At 37.8% G+C, this 23,754-nt stretch overlaps 2 protein-coding genes across 7 annotated transcripts in view; both read left to right on the plus strand.

Moving 5' to 3' along the window:
• Positions 1–20,455, plus strand: part of LOC128009262 (tenascin) — a 31,963-nt gene extending 11,508 nt beyond the window's left edge. For 2 of the 6 annotated variants that reach the window (XM_052592938.1, XM_052592937.1), the window contains exons 4-23: positions 144–407; positions 508–623; positions 1,274–1,427; positions 3,619–3,888; positions 4,074–4,259; positions 5,501–5,590; positions 6,706–6,969; positions 9,310–9,585; positions 12,761–13,033; positions 13,832–13,954; positions 14,896–15,039; positions 15,448–15,567; positions 15,671–15,814; positions 16,087–16,217; positions 16,375–16,507; positions 16,612–16,763; positions 17,101–17,197; positions 17,328–17,489; positions 18,782–18,945; positions 19,032–20,455. In XM_052592938.1, the coding sequence (XP_052448898.1) occupies positions 144–407; positions 508–623; positions 1,274–1,427; positions 3,619–3,888; positions 4,074–4,259; positions 5,501–5,590; positions 6,706–6,969; positions 9,310–9,585; positions 12,761–13,033; positions 13,832–13,954; positions 14,896–15,039; positions 15,448–15,567; positions 15,671–15,814; positions 16,087–16,217; positions 16,375–16,507; positions 16,612–16,763; positions 17,101–17,197; positions 17,328–17,489; positions 18,782–18,945; positions 19,032–19,142 (3,374 nt within the window). In that variant the 3' untranslated portion in view covers positions 19,143–20,455. The remainder of the gene's footprint in view (positions 1–143; positions 408–507; positions 624–1,273; positions 1,428–3,618; positions 3,889–4,073; positions 4,260–5,500; positions 5,591–6,705; positions 6,970–9,309; positions 9,586–12,760; positions 13,034–13,831; positions 13,955–14,895; positions 15,040–15,447; positions 15,568–15,670; positions 15,815–16,086; positions 16,218–16,374; positions 16,508–16,611; positions 16,764–17,100; positions 17,198–17,327; positions 17,490–18,781; positions 18,946–19,031) is intronic. The other 4 variants (XM_052592941.1, XM_052592942.1, XM_052592939.1 and 1 more) reach the window with 3 other exon arrangements.
• Positions 20,456–20,945: 490 nt separating this feature from the next.
• LOC128009406 (beta-1,3-galactosyltransferase 1-like) lies at positions 20,946–23,457 on the plus strand. The gene has a single exon (XM_052592950.1). It carries the CDS (start codon positions 21,237–21,239, stop codon positions 22,206–22,208), a length of 972 nt encoding a protein of 323 aa, XP_052448910.1. The 5' UTR covers positions 20,946–21,236; the 3' UTR covers positions 22,209–23,457.
• Positions 23,458–23,754: the final 297 nt, after the last annotated feature.

The raw sequence follows: 23,754 nt of genomic DNA on the forward strand, positions 1-23,754 counted from the left end.
AATCTATCTATAACACGTTTGTTTAGTTGTCCATGCACATTCATCTGGCATAGAATGAAGTGAACTGTTCAATATAAAGGAAATGTCCTATTCAGAGGTTCTTAACTAATATTAAGTCAATAATTTGACATTTCAAACCACAGTCTCCCCACCCAGAGACCTGACTGTGACCGAGGTCGATCCAGAAACAGTGGACCTTGCCTGGGTCAATGAGATGCTTGTGACGGAGTATCTTATCACCTATGTGCCTACGGCTCCTGGTGGCTTGGAGATGGAAATGAGAGTCTCTGGTGAAAAGAAGACAGCCACTATTAGGGAGCTTGAGCCTGGCATAGAGTACTTAATCAGTGTATTTGCTGTCCTGAACAGCAAGATGAGTGTCCCTGTCAGTGCCAGAATAGCCACACGTGAGTCACCCATCGTCATACTTTAGTTATTATTCTTGAAAATTACTTGTTATTCTGAACTGAGTATATTTTGCTAAACTGCTTTATATCCTACAATCAGATCTTCCTGAACCCGAGGGCCTGAAATTCAAATCAGTTAGAGAGACCTCAGTGGAGGTGGAGTGGGACCCCTTGAACATCCCGTTTGATGGCTGGAACCTCATCTTCAGAAACACAGTGAGTGTCCTGGCATCTTCCACAAGTCTCTAGGGTGGCTTTTTACCCTCATATTTTTTCCTAAAATATATAATATAAAAGGACCCCTCTGTTTGCAAGTAATAGTTTAAAATGAGAAGCTCAAAAGGCACCCAGTGGAAAATAGCTGAGTGGTGCCACTAAGCAAAAAGCTACTGTCGAGAAGTCAAGACAAAACCCTCTAAGAAGCTCCTGGCAACAGCATGCATGACCATGTGCCACAAAACTGTTATTGTCTCTGTAATGCTTGATTTTCTTTCTCAAGGGCTTATGCAAACTCCAAAAAAACAGCACCATTAGAACATGCAAACCTCCCCTACATCCCTCTTTCAAAACACAGCTTGGCAGTCTCATTCACGCATTCACAGTTTAGAGATGTCGGTGCCAGAATAACTCTCACTGTGAATTAAAACACTCACCCAAGTAGAATCAGCTAATAGACCAAAGTGTTTACTCTCGGGACACTCTTTCATTACCCCGTAGTTCATGGGAGCTTGGTTTTGTTTTCCTGGAGTTGTTTCTTTGATGATTTGTGGTGCTCTTTTATTAACCAGCTGAACCTTTGACCAGCGATCTGTTATTAGATTTAATATATTCACCAATTTAAAAAAAAATCTGTTTTTGTATGGCAGAAAGAAGAAGATGGAGAGATTTTGAACTCTCTTACCCCTCCTGAGACCACCTTTGAGCAGTCTGGTCTTGGACCTGGACAAGAGTATGAAGTCAAGCTTGAGGTCGTAAAGAACAACACCCGTGGACCCCCAGCCAGCAAGAACGTGGTCACAAGTAAGCAGTAAATTTACTGCTCAACAGTAATTAAGTAGCGGCCATGGCCAGTCTGCTTTTTTTTTTGGAATTTCTGGAATTATTATTATAATTTTCTTTAAAGAGACAGGATGTCTTACCTGAAATTAGAAAGAGCAGTCAGCGGTTTATGTTAATTGTCAGATATTTGCAGTGCAGTGAGCGGTTGAGCATTTCTAAAGACCTTATTTTGCACCACCACCACACCAGCTAAAATATATGCTTGGGAGCAGTAAGATGTTCATTTTTTTGTTTTTGTTTTTTGAAAGAAATTAATACTATTATTCAGCAAGAATATGAAAGCAGTGGTGCAGACAGAGCTCTGGAGGGGCAGGGGAGTAGTGGCATGGCAAGGGCACATTCTAGTTTGGGATTGGACCTAGATTGGACCAAAAGGGAACTAAAAAGGGCACACCACTGATCCAAAGTGACAGTAAAAACTTCTACATTAAGTTTTATTTTTCAATAAAATACTTTTCTTCTGGAATTTCCCTTCATCCAATAATCCTAAAGTGCATAATCAGCATAATAAGAATGATTTCTGAAATATCAAGTGATCAGATTAGAGAAATGAATGCTGAAAATTCAGCTTTTGATAACAGAGATAAATTACATTTTAAAATACATTAAAATAGAAAAAAGTTATAATAATAATAATATTTAACAATATTACTAAATATTTAAACACATCTAGTTATCATCTTAATTTAAGGTCTTAGTAATGATATGGAATAATATGTTTTTATTTGATAGTTTTTAGTATATTTTTTAGTATACAGTCTGTCACCTTCCTAAATCAGTATGAAACATAGTTCTAAATAATTCTAAATAATTCTAAACATTCTAAATAATATTAAAATTTTTGTATCACACCACATAATCTGCATAATACTGTAGCTACAGAAAAGAGCATTACAAGCTTTTTTATTCTCTTTAACCAAATTATATGATTGTCAGATAAGGCTTTCCCCTCAAATGTTATACTTCAAAAATGGCTTATGGTTTGTTGAAAAACCTTTTACCATTCGTCCCCTTGGAATTAAAAGGTTCTATCTGAATCTATTTTTGTCAAAATTGAGTTATTCACATATTCTTATTCTGTGACAATTTATTTACATTATGTGATTATTTATTTTAAGTTGTGTACATTTTGGGATTTTTTATTGAAAAAACAAAAAGGTTCTATCTACAGAAGTCTATAGAACACAAAAACTTTAAAGCTCAATAATTCAAAACTACTCAGAACGCAGATAGAACCTTATAATTCCAAGGGGACACATTGTTATATTTCTTATGCTGTTACTGCAACTAACCAGTTTCCATTCATGACAGGCTGTTTTTGCTGTCTTACAAATGTTTTAAAAAATCTCCCAGCATGCCTCTAATGCTCCATCTACTCCATTTCTTCGACTTGTGCCACATAGGATTTGCATTAAAGGGGGACTAATTGCTCAAAGTGAGTTCTCTCCCTCACTCTCTGTGTGGGAAGCACCACTCAGCAACATGAGAAGCTGTCCTCCCGTGAGATAACTAGTCCATTGGAGCATCTCACATCCACAAATCTACTCTAAGCTGCATGCAGTTCCTCTATGTTATCTTAAGTTCACATAAGTATGAGCTCTCAGCACATTTCCTAATCTAACAAACAGATTTCCCATGATAATAAGGACCTATGCAGCTAATTTACTTTTACTGTTTTCAGTTTTGGAGAAACAGGTGTGCAGATAAAATGTAGGGATATACTGTATATACAAAACTGGGTTCTCCAAGGGCTATGATTCCTATTCAGTTAATTGTTTAATAAATAAATAAATCATTTACCAAACTTATTTCTTGATTGATTAAGGACTATTTTATTTGCAACGTTTTAGTTATGTCATATTTTGTTTACTATTTTACTATTTATTTATTTTTATTCAGCACAATGACAATATGAAAAGCAATTCTTTAATTTAGGAAAATTAAATGAATAATAGCACGTTTAATATTTTTCTTTAAATAGTATAAATGGGTATTTTTCTTTTTTTTATATTTTAGGTGAGTGATCATCATATTTAGAGGTTCTTAACATCAAAAACTGTATAGCAGCTGATTTCAGCTCATCTGCTTGTATAAATGTTCCCATTTTGTTGCTTTTTTCCCAGCTGTCACAAACCTCTCCTCTTATCCACAGTGATTGATGCTCCCAGCCAGGTGGATGTGCGTGATGTGACAGACACTACAGCCCTTATCACCTGGTTTCAGCCTGTCGCTCAGGTGGATGCCATCTCTGTGTCCTATGGCCCAAACACAGATTCCTCAAACAGGAAAACAATCAAGCTTTCCTCCATGGATACACAGTACCATCTTGCTGAGCTGTACCCTGACACAGAGTATGAGGTCTCTCTCATGGCCCGCAGGGGAGACATGACCAGCTTTCCAATCTATGAGACCTTCACTACAGGTACAAACTCTTTTCAACAATTAGAAGTCATTTCAGAAGCTTAAAGTGAAAATTCTGTCTGCTTTAGCAAGTCTATTGATAATTGTGTGTTGTACTTTTACACACATTTTATTTGTCTTGTCCTGAAGGATAACTGTACGAATACAGAAAGTATTTTCTTTCATCCACATGTTGGCATGTTTCAGACCTTGATGCCCCAAAGCACCTCAAGGCAGCTGAACAGACAGATGAGAGCATAACTCTGGAGTGGAAAAACAGCAGAGCCAATGTCCTCAATTACCGGGTCAAATATGGCCCACTTTCTGGAGGGGAGCATGGAGAACTGGTCTTCCCCAGCGGCCCGCAAGACACCACTCAGGCTAAAATCACTGGTGAGAGGCCAATATGAATTACACAATAATTCCTTTCCAGAAATCACAAACCACATGAATTACAAACAGAAAACTATGATTGAAAAGTGGAATAAAATTAGGCTCAGGTGCAGTGTGCATCAAACACTGCAGTTTTCAGGTAATGCAGTTTATTTTTATTTTAATACTTGAAAAAGACCCGTCTGCACTTTCAAGCCATTTGTATTCTCTTGAAATTAGAAATGTAGTTCTCAGGTGTTGAAGTGTGAAGTCATTTTCAAAAAGCATTTAAACAATTGGAATCCCACTGTAGGTCTGAACAGAACTAGACTAATTCAAAATTTTCCTAGATTTTGAACGTCAAAGCTACAAATGTTTTTTATTTATTAATTTATTGTACCTAGTAACACTTTATTTCTCAATGAGTGCATTTGTTTTAGTAATGTGTAACATTTACATGACTAAAAGGGAATAAAATGCTATCCTTTTTGTTTGTAATGCCTTATTCATGCCTTAAATGAAGTAACACTGGTGCTTCAATGTGAAAATCCCAGTCAAAATGGGAAAGCAGAGGCTTTCTTGGTCGCAGCAGCCCTTCTATTATACACTTGTGCTTTGAGGCAATCTCCTGTGCTAATTCTTATTCTCTACAACCATGTGTTACCACAAGCAGGGATTATCATGGCTGGGAGAAAAATATATTCAAAATGGAAAATAGATTCTTTGTCTGGTTTACTCCTTTGTCCTTGGGAGGCCTGTTCCCTGTAAATAAGGCGGACGATCTGTTCGGCTAAATAATGCAGTCTCTCTCTCTCTCTCACACACACAGGCACACACACATATCACTAGTTGTCTCTTTCACACAGTTATTATCTGTAATTGCTGTCACGCCTGTGATTTTATTGATAATGAGCTTCCTCTGCATTAGGCGTGATTTCATGCTGGAGGACTCCTGCACAGTGACCTCTGCAGGAGCCAGTACAGCCATTAAGAGGGGTAAAGTGTGGGATTTGGGCTAAGGGGATCTGAGAATCACTTGCGTGATGGTAAATATTGTTTCTGGCCTGTGGAGAAGCTCTTTGATGTGGCCAATGAAAGGCATCAGATTTATATGGCGTGCAGATGAAATTGAAACCATACAGTGGCAAGTACGAAAAACAATCGCCTACCACAGAGTTTCCAAAAGCAACTAAAGTGAGAGATTAATGGTTTCGTTTTGTCTAATGGTTTGACAGGATTGAATTTGTTGGGCTCTTTCTTAGGCCTTAGGCCCGGGACGGAGTATGGAATGGGAGTGACATCAATTAAGGAAGAGCGTGAGAGTTTGCCTGCGACGACCAATGCTGTGACTGGTAAGAAAATGGTCTCTCTCACTCACATGTGTTTTACTTCATTCAGTGTGCTCGTCTTCCCCCTTTTTTCCTCTTATAAAGGCCAATAAAGCCCAGTTGTAGGGTATGTAATGTTAAACGATTCTTATGGTGAAAGTGAATAAGAACTGGGGCTGTCAAGTACCAAAATGACAAAAGAGCACCTTGTCAAAGTGCTCATGGATCATAAAAAAATCCAAATCATCTAAAGACTTTGTGTGACCCCCAGACCCATAATGCAAATTTTGATTAATTGAAAATTGTGACTTTCACCATAACTCTTTTTTGTTTATTCATGTTAGATTTGTAAATGATACATTCTTTGAATTCTTTCGAATTGGATAATTTTAATGAATCATTTTGATCCAGTTCACAAAACAGGTCTAAATGATTGGTTCAGGTCTTAAGATCAGCTCAATGACTCAATCATGGTTACAACGGTTAACAGCCCCCTGGATTAAAAGTATCTTCAGAAGATTTTGAATATAACAAATAACTGATTATTATATTATTTTATTACTTTTGCATTCCTCTTTAAGCTTAAAAGCTCCCATTCCAATTCATTGTAATTGCATGGGGAAATAAAACATCCAAGTTTATCCTGTTGTATTCAACGGAAAAAATACAGGTTGGGATGACATGAGGATAAGTTTATTTATTTTATTTATTTAACCTTTATTTAACCAGGAAAGGTCCCATTGAGTTACAGTAACTCTTCTCCCAGGGAGTCCTGGCCAAGACTGGCGGCCAAAAGTTTCAATACATAAAAGACAGGACATAAATTACATAATACACTACAAATCTCTATACACTATACATACTAGAAAACAAAACAAGACATTAACGTCAGCAAATACAAACATACAATTGTATAAGATACCTAATTAATAACAATTGCACTGTTCAGTCAGAGTTGACTTTAAAAGGTTTTTAAAAGTATTAATAGATGGAAGTGATACTAGATTTAAAGTGTTTTGGAGTTCATTCCAGGCATTTGGTGCATATGATGAGAAAGCTTTTTTAGTAAATGATGACAGAATTGTTCTTTTTTTATATAAATGAACTTGTCCTTTAATGTAATGTCCCTGTCCCCTTAGATCTTGATGCCCCCAAAGACCTTGAAGTAAGTGACACCACAGAGACCACATTGACACTGGTTTGGAGGAGGCCGGTCGCCAAAATCGACACCTATGAGCTGGTGTTCACATCTACGGATGGCACAGAAACTGAATTGGAGGTTCCTGGTGCTGACAATACATACATCCTGACTGACCTGAATCCCGGCATGCTGTACACCATTAGCCTTACTGCCAAGAGAGGAAGAAAGATGAGTGCGCCAGCCACACTGTCAGCATCCACAGGTTAGCACGCATCATTACATTTTCATTTATATATTAAGAATGAATCTTCACATCACCTTTACTTTTGCCTCTAGACTGACAAATGCAATATTGGTTTGAATCATAAAATAAGCTTTCAAAAATTTGATTTGAATCTATTTGTTTTTCCACCCATAAACATTTATTCAGCAGGCCACTGAGGATCTGAATGCAACTCTGGAATTTATTATATTTGCTATTTTTCCCCCTTAAGTGTCAATATTTCTTTTGGAATTTGAAGATACTGCAGTCCTTGTTCTGTGAATTTGAATTGAACATTTTGTAGCTTGTATCATGAGAAAACTTCCATAAAAATCTCAAAACCTTCATATTGTCAGTATGCCACCATGTACTGGAAACTGAAGCCTACAGTATATCTCTCTTTTCTGCTCTCATTTATAGCATGTGGGTTTATTTTTTTCTTTTTAGAGAAAAACCAATGAAAGCCAAAATCTCTGTGGACAGGATGTTACTTATTTAAATTCCAAAATTGTGTTACCAAAATGTTCTTGCAGGATAACCATTAACTAACACCAAGGAGCTACAAAATATAACATCAGTTGTTTGCTTTGGTCGCCAAGACAAGACAACAGATATAGGGTTTCTCAAGATCCCAAACACACACAGTCACACACGCACAGAAAGCTCATTCATGTGATAATCGTCAGAGTGAGCCCACTCCCCTTTTGGATTTGTGTGATTTGACCACAATGAACTGTGGGGTGGACTGATAAATAGGACACATGCTGAGCCGCCTGTTAAAATGTTGTCTCTGAACTCACCAGTACTATAATCCCAATGCATTTATTTCAGCAGCCATTATCGGCCTTAGATACAGCGCACAAATATGGGCATACACTTCCCTCAGACCCGATGAAAATGGGAAAGTGGGGGGCAGGGAGACCTTAAGATCTGGGCTTTCTTCTGTTCACTGAATGCTGCTTTGGCATGATTAGAAGAGTTTCAGCTTGTAACATGGAGATCTGATGACAGAGACCATTTCAAATGAAACATATGGGGACAAAACCAGGCCAAAAAGGAGAGAGCAAACAGTCACATACAGAATGCATGCACAAAGTTATATTATGTTATGTTGTGTTTAGGTATGGTCAAGTGAAATTTCAGCAAAATTTTGTGGGCAAAAAAGTCTATTGTCAATAGTGTAGCTATTTAAATTAAGGAAAACTTACACAGAAGTCACTTTCAAACCAAGAGGCTTTCTGTTGGTCAACACAGCAAATCATTGAGACCAGTTTGAACCTGTTGCAAAATCTCTGTAGGGAAATCTTTCACCCTTACAAATAAAAATTTCCCACATTGATACCCATTAAAATGACTAAAATTTGTTTGCAAAAATTTGCCTGTGAAAATTCACCAAATAACTGTAAATGTGAAGTGTGCATGTTTACAAAAAAGGCTTTATCCAAACACCCTTGAGGATCTCACAGTGATAAAGCCATTCTTTTATTCTATCTCCTCCCATTAATGCATGTGTGCAGTGAAGGCCATTCCTCAGGCATCCATGGGCCGCTTTCATTGGAGGGAACTCAATTGGATAATTGTGCAAAATGAATCAATTTCACCAAATTTCCCCGAGATGATCAATGAGTTGTTTTGCTGTTTGACAGCTTCATATTGTTTCATCTCCAGGTTTCTAAAGCGACAACCGGCCCTTAAGCATGGGAAGGTCATTCAATTCATCCACATTGTCTTGCTTCCTATTTGCATGCCACATTTCTGCCCTTTTGAATGTGCATAGACAGGATAATGGTTAGCCCACCGTGCAATTCTTAGCTATGTGCCCCCTCTTTGCCTGTGAATGCTGACAATGCACAGTGATGTTCAATTAAAGGTTGCAATGCACCACACTGCATGGCTGTCTCCCATATTTGAAGTGTTCAGCGTACTTCTGCTCAGGCAGGCTAGGCAGTACCTTCAAAAGTTAATGGCTTTTCTCAGGGCCATTAATACCAAAGCTTTTTCAGCAAGCTGGTGCATGGATGTTAATAGGTTGCAAGAGAAAAGACCGCAAATTAGTTTGTCACTACAATTTTCTGACAGTTATTCTTCCACTAGTAATGCTTGCATTGTTTTGAATAGTGTGAAACTTGGGTGTGGATTCTTAAATGTCCTTTGTTTGTTTTCTGATCTTTCTGTTTTTACTTCAATTAATTTGGATCCAAGAAATAAAAATGACCATCAAAGAGAGAATGCCTTAAGAAATCAGCTAAACCTGTTCAGTCACCGTTACCTATGATGTTCTCCTTCTATATGTACCTTTTCTTGCCAAATTAATTATCTTCTGATTTATTTGTCATCCAGATGAAGAGAAGCCCCAGGTGGGCAACATCACCATCTCTGATGTGTCCTGGGACAGCTTCAGTGTGTCCTGGGAGCTGGACAGAGGAGAGGTTGAGGGCTTTTTGGTTGAAGTATCTGGCCCAGATGACTTATCTAATGGCCAGAACCATACACTATCCAGCCAGGAGTTCAGCCTGGCTGTCACTGACCTCTCCCCAAGTACTTTCTACAGAGTCGTTCTGTATGGGCTGTACAAGGGAGAGCTCTTAGATCCTGTCTTTGCTGAAGCCATCACAGGTATCAATTCTTGCCCAATCTTGGACCAGCTTGGTCATCTTCTGCCATCTTTTCCAGTTTTCTTTGGATCAAATGCTGAGTCTCAAGCAGCAAAACCGACTAACATCTCTTCTCTTTTAATGTGCATTTAATCACATCACATGGTGAATTAAAACACTTTTTTATTTTATTTATTATTTCAACCAGTTTTAGCAGTCTTAGTAGTGAATTCATCTCTTCATCGACTATCATCTGGTACTGAAACTCATTTCCAACTAGTAGTTCTTGTGTTTTCCACTATTAATATAAAAGGTAAAGTAAGTACTTGGGCATTTTCAAGATATTCAGCGACATCCAGTATAACTGATTTCAAAATCTTACTGACCCCAAACTTCTAAATATTGTAATATACAGCGTCATCCAACATGACTAAATCCAGAAAAAATCCCAGTGTCTGAATAAGACTATTTCTTTAAATAGTATATGCCAACTGATACATCAAATGTAATATGTCAGAATAAACAGTTTCATAAAACATATGGTCCGCTGGACATCATACAGTATTTGTAAAAAAGCAAGGAGCAGCGATGTGGCTGATGTCGTAAGTCACGTGACAATATCAACATGGTTGAATAATATTTTCCGAATTGTATTTATACTACAGCTGCAGCACATGCATACTCTGTCAGTGCATGATTTCAGATGCAGATAATGTCTCACATGTGCAAAGCACTAACAAACCAAGTCTCTTTTAAGTCAGCAATAGGTTCTGTGAAATGTCAACACTCTTCCCATCTGCTGAATTATATGTTGAAGTATACTGACATTCAGAGCACACCTGCACTGCATCATAATGCCTCCCCACACATTCACGTCTGCATAATCACCAGCACAGCCTGCAGGTGCAGTAAATGACCTCTGCCTGTCATCGCTGGTACATTTGTGTTTAACGGGCAAAATAAAGTTAGACTAATGATGGCTTTTTCATTGTAATTGACTGCGCCATTCAACTCACATTGTTGGTGAGTCCATTTAAATCATTTAGTTTGTGGCATTTATAGTCTACCAGCATACCAGACAAGTCTTATTGTAGCAAACATACATTTATTAGGTGCATACCAAAGTTTTGCCCCTCCCCAGAGAGTCAGCCAATAGAATGGTGACTGGGCTGGGGTGTACTGCCATGGAAGTGATCCTGAGGAGTTTTTGTCGCTTCTTGTGAAGGATCTTTTCAGTATGCACGCCCAGTTCTCTGACCCTGCACTACTTCTCATTCTTATGCCTCACTTTCACACATTTTCTTGGCGTTTATCAGCCAGTGGCTGCAGGGGCCACAGTTGTAGCGGTCTCTCAAGTCTGCATGCAAATAGGCAGAGGAGAAGGGGAACTGATTGGATTTCTGTTAACCTCCTCTCTATTCGTGTCACATGACACACAAGCTCTTGCCTCGCTCTGGCTTGAGTTATACAAGCTTTTAAAATCAGAAAAGTGTACAATATTTACAGAAACTTTAGTAGTTTTCTCGCTCTAGTTGGTTTGCATGTCCCTACTGTAATATTTAGCCGTGTCAACACAGATATCCCCCTCCGAGGTTTTAACTGCCTGCAGCTTCCAGACCTTGTTTCTGTAGGTTAGCTGGCACCTTTTCCGCCTCCACAAACAGATGCCTCTTTGTCAAACCGGAGCGACTTAGAAGCCAATCAGATGAAAGTGATCCTTGGAGAGCACATGTTAGTAATCTTGAAATGCCTCAAACACTGCTGACACTCTTAAACAAGTGAACAGTGCTAATGAAGAGGGACAGCTCCACAGGATTTGTCCTCGCCGGTTTTCATTTCCAACACTTTTCCATATTCAACACATGTCTTTTCTGTTTCACATCATCCACTTAGAGGAAGAAGAGGTTCAGTCTGGTCAAGGATCTTTTTTTCTTTTCTTTTAAAAGTTTAGTTTTAGGACAACAAGGCTCTGCTGGTTTGGAACAATAATACATTGCTTTTTGAACATATCTGATCTCAGTATTGAGTATAACTACTGAATTTCTATTCCATTTCCATAATTTGTTAATAGCCCTCTATATCCAGTGAACAGATTAATATAATAAATCATAAGTACTCTCTCGTACTCTCTCTCTCTCTTTCTCTCTGTAGTATTAAACAAGATAATACCCAAATTCTAAACTTTTCTTTTATTGCATTTATAAATAAACTATAAACTTAGAGTTTGGCTGTTGGATTGTTAAATGTCTCTGCTTTTGACTTTTCTGACCAGCCTTTAGCAATTAGAATAAAATATACATTTGCAATATCAAATTAAGTACAGCCTTAACTGGATTAGCATACATTTAATTAGGTTAAGTTATTATAATAAGTCAGTATGCTCCACCTTCTCCTTAATACTTAATATAAAACCCTTATAGCACCATACACTCAACTGAATGTATGGTGCTATCGTCAACTTCTAAAGTAAAGACAAGTAAAACTAATATGTAAAATGTGTGTGAGGCAGTAACTGGTTCTTGGTACACGAAGAGCAAACCACAGCATATTAAAACTGGACCACGTTCTGGAACATACATGGCTATTGTTGAAAACACAATGTATTTCTCATGTTGTCAAAGACATCCCCGAAGCTTTAGGTTTTCAGTTTTACATTTCCTTCCCACAACAATTGCTTCTCGAGAGACGTCCCTCTCAAAATGCACATCTTTCATTGTCATTGGCATTCTTACAAGACAAAAATGCTTTTCCAGGATGAGCCCATCTGTCAGTATGATTATTATGGATATGTCATTGTCCAAAAACAGCTCTGTCTTGAACCCTGCACGACTGCTATTATATGATATGAACCTAATATAATGGTGGAAAATACATCAATGTCATTTTTTTTTTTTTTTTTTACTAACCAACATTTTTCATTCCATATTCTAGTCCAAATATCAAAATTAAATTTACTGGCTCACTGATGTCAACTGATAGATGACTGAAAATAGCCTATTTTCATGCATGAGTAACAATCACTGAATTGTCTCTTATACAGCAATGTTTTCCCCTTCTGTATATGACGTTTTTAACACCACAAAAAGGGGTAAATTGGTTCAATGAACCACATTTGCAGTTCTTGGCCATTTAACCTCTTCTAAGTACATTCCACAGAATTTACAGTGACAGAGCAACTTTATTATTTTGTCAACCAGAAGACGAACCTGAAGTGGAGCATCTTTCGGTCTCGGACATCACCCCGCACAGCTTTAAACTGACATGGACAGCACCAGAAGACATCTTCGATACATTCACTCTCAAAGTCGTCGATTCGAACAGACTGGGAAAACCTCTCCAGATCAGTGTATCTGGAGACAAGCGAACAGAAGCGGTGACAGGTCTCACCGAAGATACAAAGTATGAAATCCAGCTCTTTGGGATCATTTTGGGACAGAAATTCCAGCCCATTTTGACCGTAGCTCGAACAGGTATTTGGATTTTTAAGAGAACCTGGTGGAAGAACCACTAGCTCTTTTTTTCTCAATGCATTACTGTTTCTGTTAGTTCCTATAGTTTTGTCAAAACTCACATCACAACACAGCAAACCTTTTTTTGGAGACTTTTTCGTTGATGCATTACCTACTTTCCCATTTTTTACAAATTTACAACACCACTCATATTCTTTTTCCTCACTGAGTAGCTCAAAAGTCTCTAATGAACAACATCGAGTTTCATCCAAGACTTCTCTGTTTTACTTTGTCTGTCTTTATGTGCTGTGTGATCGAAGGTTTTATTTACAAAGCAGGACCAACTATTTTGTGTATTTGTCCTGATTGCGTGCTTGTCTCTGGTAATCTTCCTTTATATCATTGAGCTTCATTTTCCACTTGTGTCTGATGTTGGCATGTCACACTATTGTGTCTCTGTACTGGGGGGCAAGTTAATCTGCTTGCATCTGTCACGCAAGACTCTGAGGACCAGTGTTGAGACATAGCTTTAAGGCCAGGGCTTTTGTATGCGCGTCCTTTCTCTGTGGTCACACAGTTGGTCATCCTCATGTCCTTAATCTTTACTTTGATGCATCTGTTTGTTGCCACAAGATAAATGGGGTAGTTCAAGGAGTTTCTTTACACCAGCTGTATTTTGGTTTCTCTTACAGACTGTAATTCCTTTTTTTTCTGGGAAAGGTTTTGTGTTAAACTCCTATTTGTCAAATGCTTGAACACACATTATATTTTAACAGTATATTTTTGTTTGTTTCTTCTGTGTGTGTCATTCCCACCAAGGTCTGGGAACACCCAAGGGGATACGCTTTTCTGATGTGACAGACACATCGGCTGCTGTTCACTGGATTTTGCCCCGTAACCGTGTAGACAGCTACCGGGTCACCTACGTGCCCATTCAGGGGGGTAAGTGACATGGTTATGCTTTCAGTAGTTACTTTTTATGTACATTACAATTCAGTTGAAAAGTTTGTATATTACTATATATTAGTACAAATGAAAATGACTGTTTTCAGTTTTGATATATTTTAAAGTGTACTTTATTTCTGTGCAAAGCTGAGTTTTCAGCATCCCTTACTCTTCAGTGACGCCTTCAGTGTCACATGATTCTTCAGAAATTAGTCTAATATTTTGTATTTTATATTATTATGATCAACATTATTATTATTATTATTATATATTTTTTATGAATAGAAAGTTCAAACAACAGCATTATGTGAAATAGAAATATTATAGATGTCTTTACTATTTGATCAATTTAATGTGTTCTTTCTGAAACAAAGTATTCATTTATTTAAAAAATAAATATAAAAATAAAAAAATAAATAAACACACACACACATTTGAAATGAAGTGTTCTATTTATAGCTCATTTGGATCTTTTCTTCTAGAAATAAAAGCAAAGTCTTATTTCCAACAGTCCATCTTAAGAAAGTGAGACTTATCCGTATGATTTTCTGTGCATGTGGATGGTTGCCTGCTGGAAAATCATAATATTATTTGTACTTCCTCAGTTTACGATTTATATCATAAATTACATCTTGTGTAAAATATTGCATAAGTTATCTTAGACTGCCGTCTTGGCAAAATAAATTGATTGAATTCAAGAGATGTCCCTCTAAAGTCTCATAGTGTCCTTTTGGCCTCTGTGATCAGTGCAGGTTTTTAGATCAGGCCCATCTTCAGTTACATGAATCTATCAGTGCATATCATAAATCAAACCAAACTGTTTTATCCATCAGCACAGCATTCTTGCCTATCAGCATTACAAGTAAACACAGACAATGCTGCCCTCTAGTGACAAAAGCTAGTTGTAGTTTACTGCAGTGTTCTGTCTCCCCCTGCAGGAAGCCCTATGACACTGAGAGTAGATGGAGGGGAGTCCCAAGCCATGCTGCCCAGTCTGACCCCTGGAGTAACCTACCAGGTCACTGTCATCGCTGTGAAGGGCTTGGAGGAGAGTGAACCAGGATCTGATAGAGTCACCACAGGTACGACTAGAATATTATCATAATCAGTGTTGGGTGAAATGCAAATACAAAGTAATTAGTCACTGTAATTACTTTTAAGTCAAAATGTAGTGTAACTTGATTAGATTTTAGATTCTGTAATCTCATTACTATTTAATGTTTAATATTTACTTTAGTTAAATTTGAGTTACATTTTAGCATTTTAAATAAAACATTAAAAAAATAAGGTGCTTTTATAGAATGAATTATATCTGTCATATCTGAGAGCGTTTTTTATTTTTATTTTAGCGCCTCATATTCATAACTAGAATTCTGTATTATTCAGTACAACAAGTATGAGTTTTTTGCTTTCGTCTAGGAGAAGCCTAGTTATCGTCTCAGTGATTTTGCTTCTCTCTTGTCTCTCTGTTTGTATCTGTTGGCCTTCAGCCCTGGATAAGCCACGAGGTCTGACAGCAGTCAACATCACTGACACTGAAGCTCTGCTGCTGTGGCAGCCGTCCATCGCTACTGTGGATGGATATGTCATCACTTACAGCGCAGACAGTGGTAACAGCTCAGACCGTCATTCATTATTCTTGAGGGAAGGCTGTTTCTGTAGACTAAAACAATGAAGCAGTGATTCTCAGCTGTGTGTTCTGTTCTTTGTCAGTGGCTCCAGTGATGGAACGGGTGTCTGGGAACACTGTGGAGTTTGGGATGAGCTCACTCACACCTGCCACTTTATACACCGTTAAAGTCTATGCTGTCAGAGAAGCAGCCAAGAGTGCTGCAACCACCACAGAGTTCACCACGGGTAAAGGGAACACTCACTCAACCTTACACACAAACGCCACAAGACATCTGAACAGTCATACAAAAGAAATATTTCATTGATGTAGAGAAAAACAGCACACCTCCTGACATCTGATCCCACTGGGGAAAAATAAATAAGCACCTTTGATCTGGTGGAAATCATAAAATCATTTATTTGTGCAGTGCCAATTATAAATTCATGCTTATACCATTTGTATTTCATTAAGAATTCTTAAGAATGCCAGGTTAATAACCAGACCCCCTCTGCTGCAGATGTTGATGCCCCTCAGAATCTGGCTGTCAGTAATATTCAAACAGAGAGCGCCATGTTGACATGGAAGCCACCAAGAGCAGACATCAGCGGGTATATCCTCAGCTATGAGTCCACTGATGGCATTGTCAAGGTAAGTGGACCGTTTGAACATGCAACCAAACTTTAAACATGATTTACACCCTTGAAACTGAAGCTTGGTCATTTTTTCTGGTCTACAGTGATTATTAATGCATGGTCGAATGCCGACCGTGTGCTTAAATGTTCCTCGTTTTCTTCTCTTTGCTCAGGAGGTCGTCCTCAGCCCCACAGCAACATTTTACAGCATGTCTCCGCTGACTTCCTCCACAGAGTACACAGTCAAACTGCAGGCCATCGCTGGGCCGAAGAGAAGCAGAATCATCTCTACAGTCTTCACCACCAGTGAGCCAAAGCACAGCGTCATTACATGATCTCTAACTTTTTTAGCTGTGAAGACTGAACAAAATAAACTAGCCTCTGGTCAAACACTTTTTTCTTAATCACAGTCGGAGTGCTGTACAAGCTTCCTAAAGACTGCTCGCAGACTCTGTTAAATGGAGAAACAACCTCAGGCCTGTACACGATTTACCTGCGTGGAGATGAGTCTCAGCCTCTGCAGGTCTACTGTGATATGACCACTGATGGAGGGGGCTGGATTGTGAGTAATTCCTTTTCAAAGACATGCAGGATAGAAAGATTCACTGTTCTGATCCTAGAGAAAAACAACAAAAACACACATATGACAACAACAACAACAACAATATATGTGTGTGTGTGTGATATATATATATATATATATATATATATATATATATATATATATATATATATATATATATATATATATTCCTACGGTTCAATAAAAAGGATCAGTTCAATATCACATTTGTCTAATTAATATTTAGTATGTCAGGCTTTACAGGGTTAAATTAAAGTCTCATTATACAGATAGAGCAAAAACACTATCATTTTAATATTGTGGTACCTCCATTCAGGTTTTTGTGAGACGGCAGAGCGGTAAAGTGGAGTTTTTCAGAAACTGGAAGAACTACACTGCAGGCTTTGGCGACCTGAATGATGAATTCTGGTTGGGTATGTTTACATCTGTGCACACATATCAGATTGCTAATATTGCAATAGGAAGTATAGAGGCCCTAAGGTATTATGATATGGTGTAATTTTGAGCATGTTGGTCTACAAATCTCATTCCGTGTGTCTGCAGGACTCTCTAACCTGCATAAGATCACCTCCTCTGGGCAGTATGAGCTGCGTGTGGACCTCAGAGATAAGGGCGAGTCTGCGTATGCGCAGTATGACAAGTTTTCAGTCTCTGAACCACGCAGTCGCTACAAAGTGCATGTTGGAGGATACAGCGGCACTGCAGGTGAAGTCTTAGATCTTTCTCTGCTTTAACATATAGTGTTATAGTGTTCATATTGTTTTCTAATTAATTCCTAATAGTTTTGTGTTATATATTTCCCTATATATGTATATATATATATATATATATATATATAGACAGGGATAGTCAGTATTTCAGATATTTGTTTTTAAATACATATTAAAAAAAAAAAATTCTGATGTCATGTCAGTTGTATTTGTTGAATAAAGTTAAAATAGTGCATCATTCAGAGTTGCCTTTAGTTAACATGAAAGAATAAATGAATGAATAGATATAAAAAAGAATAAAAGATAAGGGGAAAAATAGCCTAAGCCAATCAGTTTTGATAGTTAATCTGTTGTTCTTTTTTTATCAACTAGCTTGTCAAATGTTTAAAGCATTACTGCATGTTAGGGCTGGGTGATATGACAATTCACACTGAGGCGATGGTATAAAGTGTTAATAGTTCAATCAAGTGTGAAACTTTCTCTAAATCGTTTACATAGAAAAAGGGCCTGTTGATGTAAGCAAATGTATACAGTATGTGCAGCTTTTAGTGTGAAAATCTTCTAGTGGAAAAAGAAGAATGAACGAATGATTAAGTAATAGAGTGTGATGTGCTTGGTACAATAGCACTTATTATAAGTGCAGTATGCAGCGAAAGGAAATTCAAGTGCACACTTGCACATCAAGCAGTTTTCGGTGCATGTAGTACTGTAGGCCTACACTTTTGGCTTAACTGCCCTTTCAAACAGGATGCAGCAAGCGGTGGAATCCCCACACACCTGCCACTTTCTCTCGAAGTGGAAGCAGTTTGTGCAGTTGAAGCCTTGTTTATACTTTCACCAGCCTCTACTTTTTTGTGAAATATTATTAAAATTTAGAATAACTGTATTCTATGTGAATATATTTCAAAATGTAATTTATTTCTGTGGAGTCAAAGTGTGTTTTTAATAGCCATTCCTCCAGTCTTCATTATAATGAAACCATTATAATATAACAGGTGTGCTGCTTAATATTTTTGTAAAAAAAAAAATTCAGGATCCCTTGATAAATAGGAGTTTCAAATGAACAGTTTTTGTGTGAAATAGATTTTATTTTATATTATCAATATAATGTGGCCTTGCTGAATATAAGAATTAGTTTCTTTAAACAATACAGCTTAACTTTTGAACAGCAGTGTATAATACGTGTATGTAGTATACGTATATTATATTATGCTCAAAAGTAAATTGTTCATTGCTAGGTTTAAAATCTGACTGATTTTGTAATAATTTTGTAATTCTCTTTTAAAGGTGACTCAATGACTTATCACCATGGCCGTCCATTCTCAACCTACGATAATGACCACGATATAGCGGTCACAAACTGCGCTCTGTCTTATAAGGGGGCTTTCTGGTACAAGAACTGTCATCGAGTGAATATAATGGGCCGATATGGAGACAACAGTCATAGCAAGGTACAAATTTAATATGTTTATGTTTATTAGCCCAGTAATAATACACATTAGTCACAGATTTATATTTCAAATTGTTTTATCTCCAGGGTGTGAACTGGTTCCACTGGAAGGGTCATGAGCATTCCATCGAGTTTGCAGAAATGAAGATCAGGCCCACCAACTTCAGGAATTTTGAGGGAAGGAGAAAGCGATCGTAAACCAGTGCACTCTGGCTTGAACCAACCAACCCTCATCTGCTGACCATTCGCCCCTTGTTTCTCCTGCATCATCTCATCCCCTTCATCTACCAAAGCCACTGCCAGGAGCCCAGCCTGCTCTTTACACTCTCCTTTTCAAGTACAAAAAATGTCCCCCCATCCCCCTGCCCCATTTCAAAGCTACAGCCCATACACAGTTGTGTGTGTACCACTTCTGTGCACCTCAATCTGACAGTAAACCAACAGACTTATAGTGAAGTGTTTAACATTACACACTGTGCCTGTACATCATAAGCACACCAAAGACAGTCACTCCAGTAATATATATATATATATATATATATATATATATATATATATAACAATGCCGATGGAGGGCAGATATTGAGTTTGGCTTGGTGCTTTCAAGTTTAAAAAATAACAATACTATTCTTTCTGTATATCACATAAAATACAGTGGAGAGAGTTGGATATTTGTGTGCGGTAGTTTTCCATTAGAGCCTCTTCCCTGGCTGTGAATTAGCCTCTATAATTATTGTCTTTTTAACTTTTCAATTAGGGTGAGAGGTTTAATGGTATATGATAAAAACTCACCATTTAAAATGCAGGACTGCATAAAAATATCTAGTGGGGAGGCTCAGAGATTTTTTCATCTCTTTCTAGTCTGTCTGTGACAAATCTAAGTAGGCCTACCCATGCGCTCTGTTTTCTCTCTCCCTCAACTCATGCATTTATCAGATCTGATGTCCAGTGGCACGTTTCTGGAACCGTTTCTGGTACATTTACAGTAGGCTACTGCTAAGTGTTCATTTACATGCACCTTTCGTTGTGTTTCCTGTACCCTTTAACTATACTGGCATTCAGTCACAGAGCATAGGTATCTTAAATTGTTGATTGTTATCCTCTAAAAGATTTAAATTAAACAAAATTCAAAGGCAGGATCTATGTTCAATCTTTGGTTTAATTGATGCTGTGTACACCAGTTATGAGCATTATGTATAATGTTCAAGATTCATGAAGGAAATGTAATGGCGAGGTTATAGGAATTATTGTACACATAGCCTCATATGAAATGTCTGTTTGAAAAAAAAAGAAGAAAAAAAAAAAAAAAGATTTCATTAATATACAGAATAAGTCTTCGTGTTCGCCCCTATATCGACTAAACCACTGATCCCATGCTGTGTAAATTGTCTCGTTTTGGTATTTGATTATTTTTGTTTGTTTGTTTGTTTGTATATTAAATGGGTGTACAACAGGTGTTTCTTTGTAACCCCTTACAATAAAACAGATTTTGTTTTGTTTTGTTTAATAAATCACGTGTAGTGTGCTTTTTTGGACACTCAAAACGAGCCAAATGTAACACTTACAATTTTACAAACTGCTGCTGTATTATTTTAGTTCTGCAAATTTTAATTTGAATGTGCGTGTTTCATGACTTCCGAAAATGTTTGTAATTAACGTTTCGTTTGTGGCTGTCGACAATCAAAGTGCAACAATATGCTTCCTAGTAACATTTTTGTTGCCAGATTGGGAGATACAAATGCGCTTACATGGGTGGAGACGGTTTGGATATTTACTTGTATTTGTGCCGGGTTCTTATCATTTTAAATTCAGAAACGAAATATTTAGTAGTGAAACTAAAACCAAGCAAACGTCACTCCTTTCTCATTTATAAAATCACTCATTCGCTTTTGAATGTCCCACAGAATGCTCCTAAGGAGTTATTCGCCATTAAACCACAAGAGGAAGATTGTCCCATAGTTATCTGGCAACTCAGAATAACACACTCCCCCGTTGTAAAATGTTTAAGATAGCATACTGTAATTATCCGTCATAGTTTAGCTGGAATAGCTCGTGCGTATATCCATTTATGTTCGATAGAAAATGGAAGTTGCTTTATTTAAACCAGCAGTTGGTTTTCAATAGCTGACGTTTAAAAAAACCTTATCCGAGCTGTTCAAGACCTCTCGAGAAGGGTTGGGCACTTTTGATAAACAAGCGCGTGCGTGCGTCTCAGGCAATATAACGGCGAACATGACATTAAAGTTTCGTAACTTTCCATTACGTTAGTGAGGCAGTTTATTATTCTTAAATATGTGGAAACGATCGCGATATAAACTTTTAACGTGCTTTGCTGTAGCTGGGTTAGTAACATATGTAGCTATCCTCGTTTTTAACAGAACACTACTTCCGATGAAGACTCCAACACCCAAGGAGCTCTATGACGTGATCTCACCATCAACATACAGATTCATTCTGAACCAAGCAGAACTGTGTGAGAAGAAGAGTCCTTTCCTGGTTCTTATGATCCCAGTGACTCTCAAAGACACAAAGGCGAGGACTGCTATTAGAAGGACATGGGGTCAAGATGGCTTGATTCCTCATGTGACCGTTTTGCATTTGTTTGTCATTGGTCAGCCTGTACAGAGTGACCCAGTACTGCAGGAGCACTTGGAGAGGGAGAGCAAGGAATATGGGGACATCATTCAAATGGACTTTGTGGACAGCTACCATAATCTCACAATCAAGACGATGATGATTATGAACTGGATATCCACTTACTGCCAGGGTGCTTGGTATGCCATGAAGATCGATGCAGATATCTTTCTCAATGTACGTTACCTGGTGGACTACCTGCATGACCAGGGCGAGTCTTCCAGGAAAGACTACATCTCTGGATCAGTCATCTCAGATGCTGTTCCTCACAGGGACCGCTTCAACAAATGGTATATCTCAGAGGATCTTTACCCAGACACCTGGTATCCTCCATATGTGTCTGGAGCTGCATATGTCTTTTCTACTGACCTGGCCAGAAAAATATCATGGGCCTCTAGATTTGTGCGACCAATTCCACTCGAAGATGTCTATGTGGGGTTGTGCCTACACGTCCTGGGTGTGAAACCAATGTATGCGACAACATTTCTGGGACTTGGTAATCTTTTTGAGGTGCGCAGACTTAAGTATGAAAGGTGCACTTTTGCCAAGCGCATTATAGTGAATGGGTTTAACCCACAGAATCTTCTCCGCATTTGGCATGACTTCCAGAAGTCTTATTTTACATGTTGATGATACCTTTATACCAGGGGTGGGGAACGTTGATCCTGGAGGGCCTGTGTCCCTGCATAGTTTAGCTCCAACCCTAATTAAACACACCTGAACAAGCTAATCAAGGTCTTCAGGATACAGGTAGGTTTTTCTTTTTCAGGGTTGGAGCTAAACTCTGCAGGGACACAGACCCTCCAGGATCAACGTTCCCCACCCCTGCTTTATACAATTGAAACAGCTAAACTGTATTTGAAGTACCTTGAATCTTTTTTACTTGTGTGTGTTAACTTGTGTGTTATGTGCTAGTAGCTCTCCATTCCTTTAACAGATTGCACACCATTGAGATTCAGCACTTTAACATGCAAGGGAAAACCAAATACTGTTTCACCGAAAGGGACAAGAGCACTTATAAAAAAAGGTTGATAGACAGTTGTCAAGGAGTTGTAGGATGTAGAAAATAATTAAATAAAAGGGAAAAAATATATATATAGATAAGAGGGGAGGAAAGGTAAATAAATAAATAGGAAATGTGGAAGTGAAGATTGTTACGGTGGAAGTGGAAGAGATTATTACGTTTTAACGCTTGAAGAAGAAAAATAAAAAATCCTGAATTATTGTGATCCACTCAACTAATTCATAGTGATTTTACTCTTCTGCCTTCTGGAGGATGGCAGAAAAATAAAGACACTGAAATGGAGAGGGGTTGGTTATAATACTCCAGTCTTAGTCCTGAAGAGGAGGATATACTGCTGTGCTATTTTCAGGATTTTTTTTTTTTTTTTTTTTTGTAGTGTGAACCCTTCTAAAATAAATAACAACCTCTTTAGTCTGTTTTCAACGTTTAAAAGACAGTTTATTGGCTTTTTTATGTGTCCTTTTGTAACTTCTTTCACTTTCGAAATCGTAGGTGTCCTTACAGATGTATAAGCTATTTATTTTATTTACCAGATTGCACTATTTGAACAAAGCATGATTGAGCATTAGGCTCTTTTTTTTCTGTACTGAAGTTATTTACCACCGAGGTATGCACCTTTAGCAAAAAAAAAAAAAAAATTATTTTGATTTGCTCTAGTACATTTTCAGATGCTGGTGCGCGATTTAAACAGAAGGGGGCGCAGTTTCCCTACAAATAGTGAGTGGGGGAAACGCTAGTGAATATTTAGGTTATGTTCTGATAAGAAAATATTTCTTAAAATGGTTAATATTTACCATCCAGATACTTGCTATATTGTCATGGCCAGTAAATTTACCGCTCAGAGCACAGAACTGTTTGAGAAGTTGTTTATGAAGCAGAAATGATTAGCACTGTCATCGCTTTCTTTTTACATGTACAGCCTGTGGTGCAGTTTGTGCCTGGAAATCAGCTGCTCAAACATAATAAATAAAGCATCTACCACACCATGGAAAAGTAACTTCAGGGTGTTTAATTATATTGGATGATAAGCGTTGGATTATATTGCTGTTATGATATTGTATTATTACAGTAAATTGTCAGAGCTACAAAGTTGTAGTGAGCTTCTTAGCCACGGTGAACATGCTTTCACAAGTGTCTGTGGATCAACATCCG

The sequence above is a fragment of the Carassius gibelio genome, chromosome A5, assembly GCF_023724105.1.
Source record: "Carassius gibelio isolate Cgi1373 ecotype wild population from Czech Republic chromosome A5, carGib1.2-hapl.c, whole genome shotgun sequence".
In the NCBI taxonomy this organism is placed as follows: domain Eukaryota; kingdom Metazoa; phylum Chordata; class Actinopteri; order Cypriniformes; family Cyprinidae; genus Carassius; species Carassius gibelio.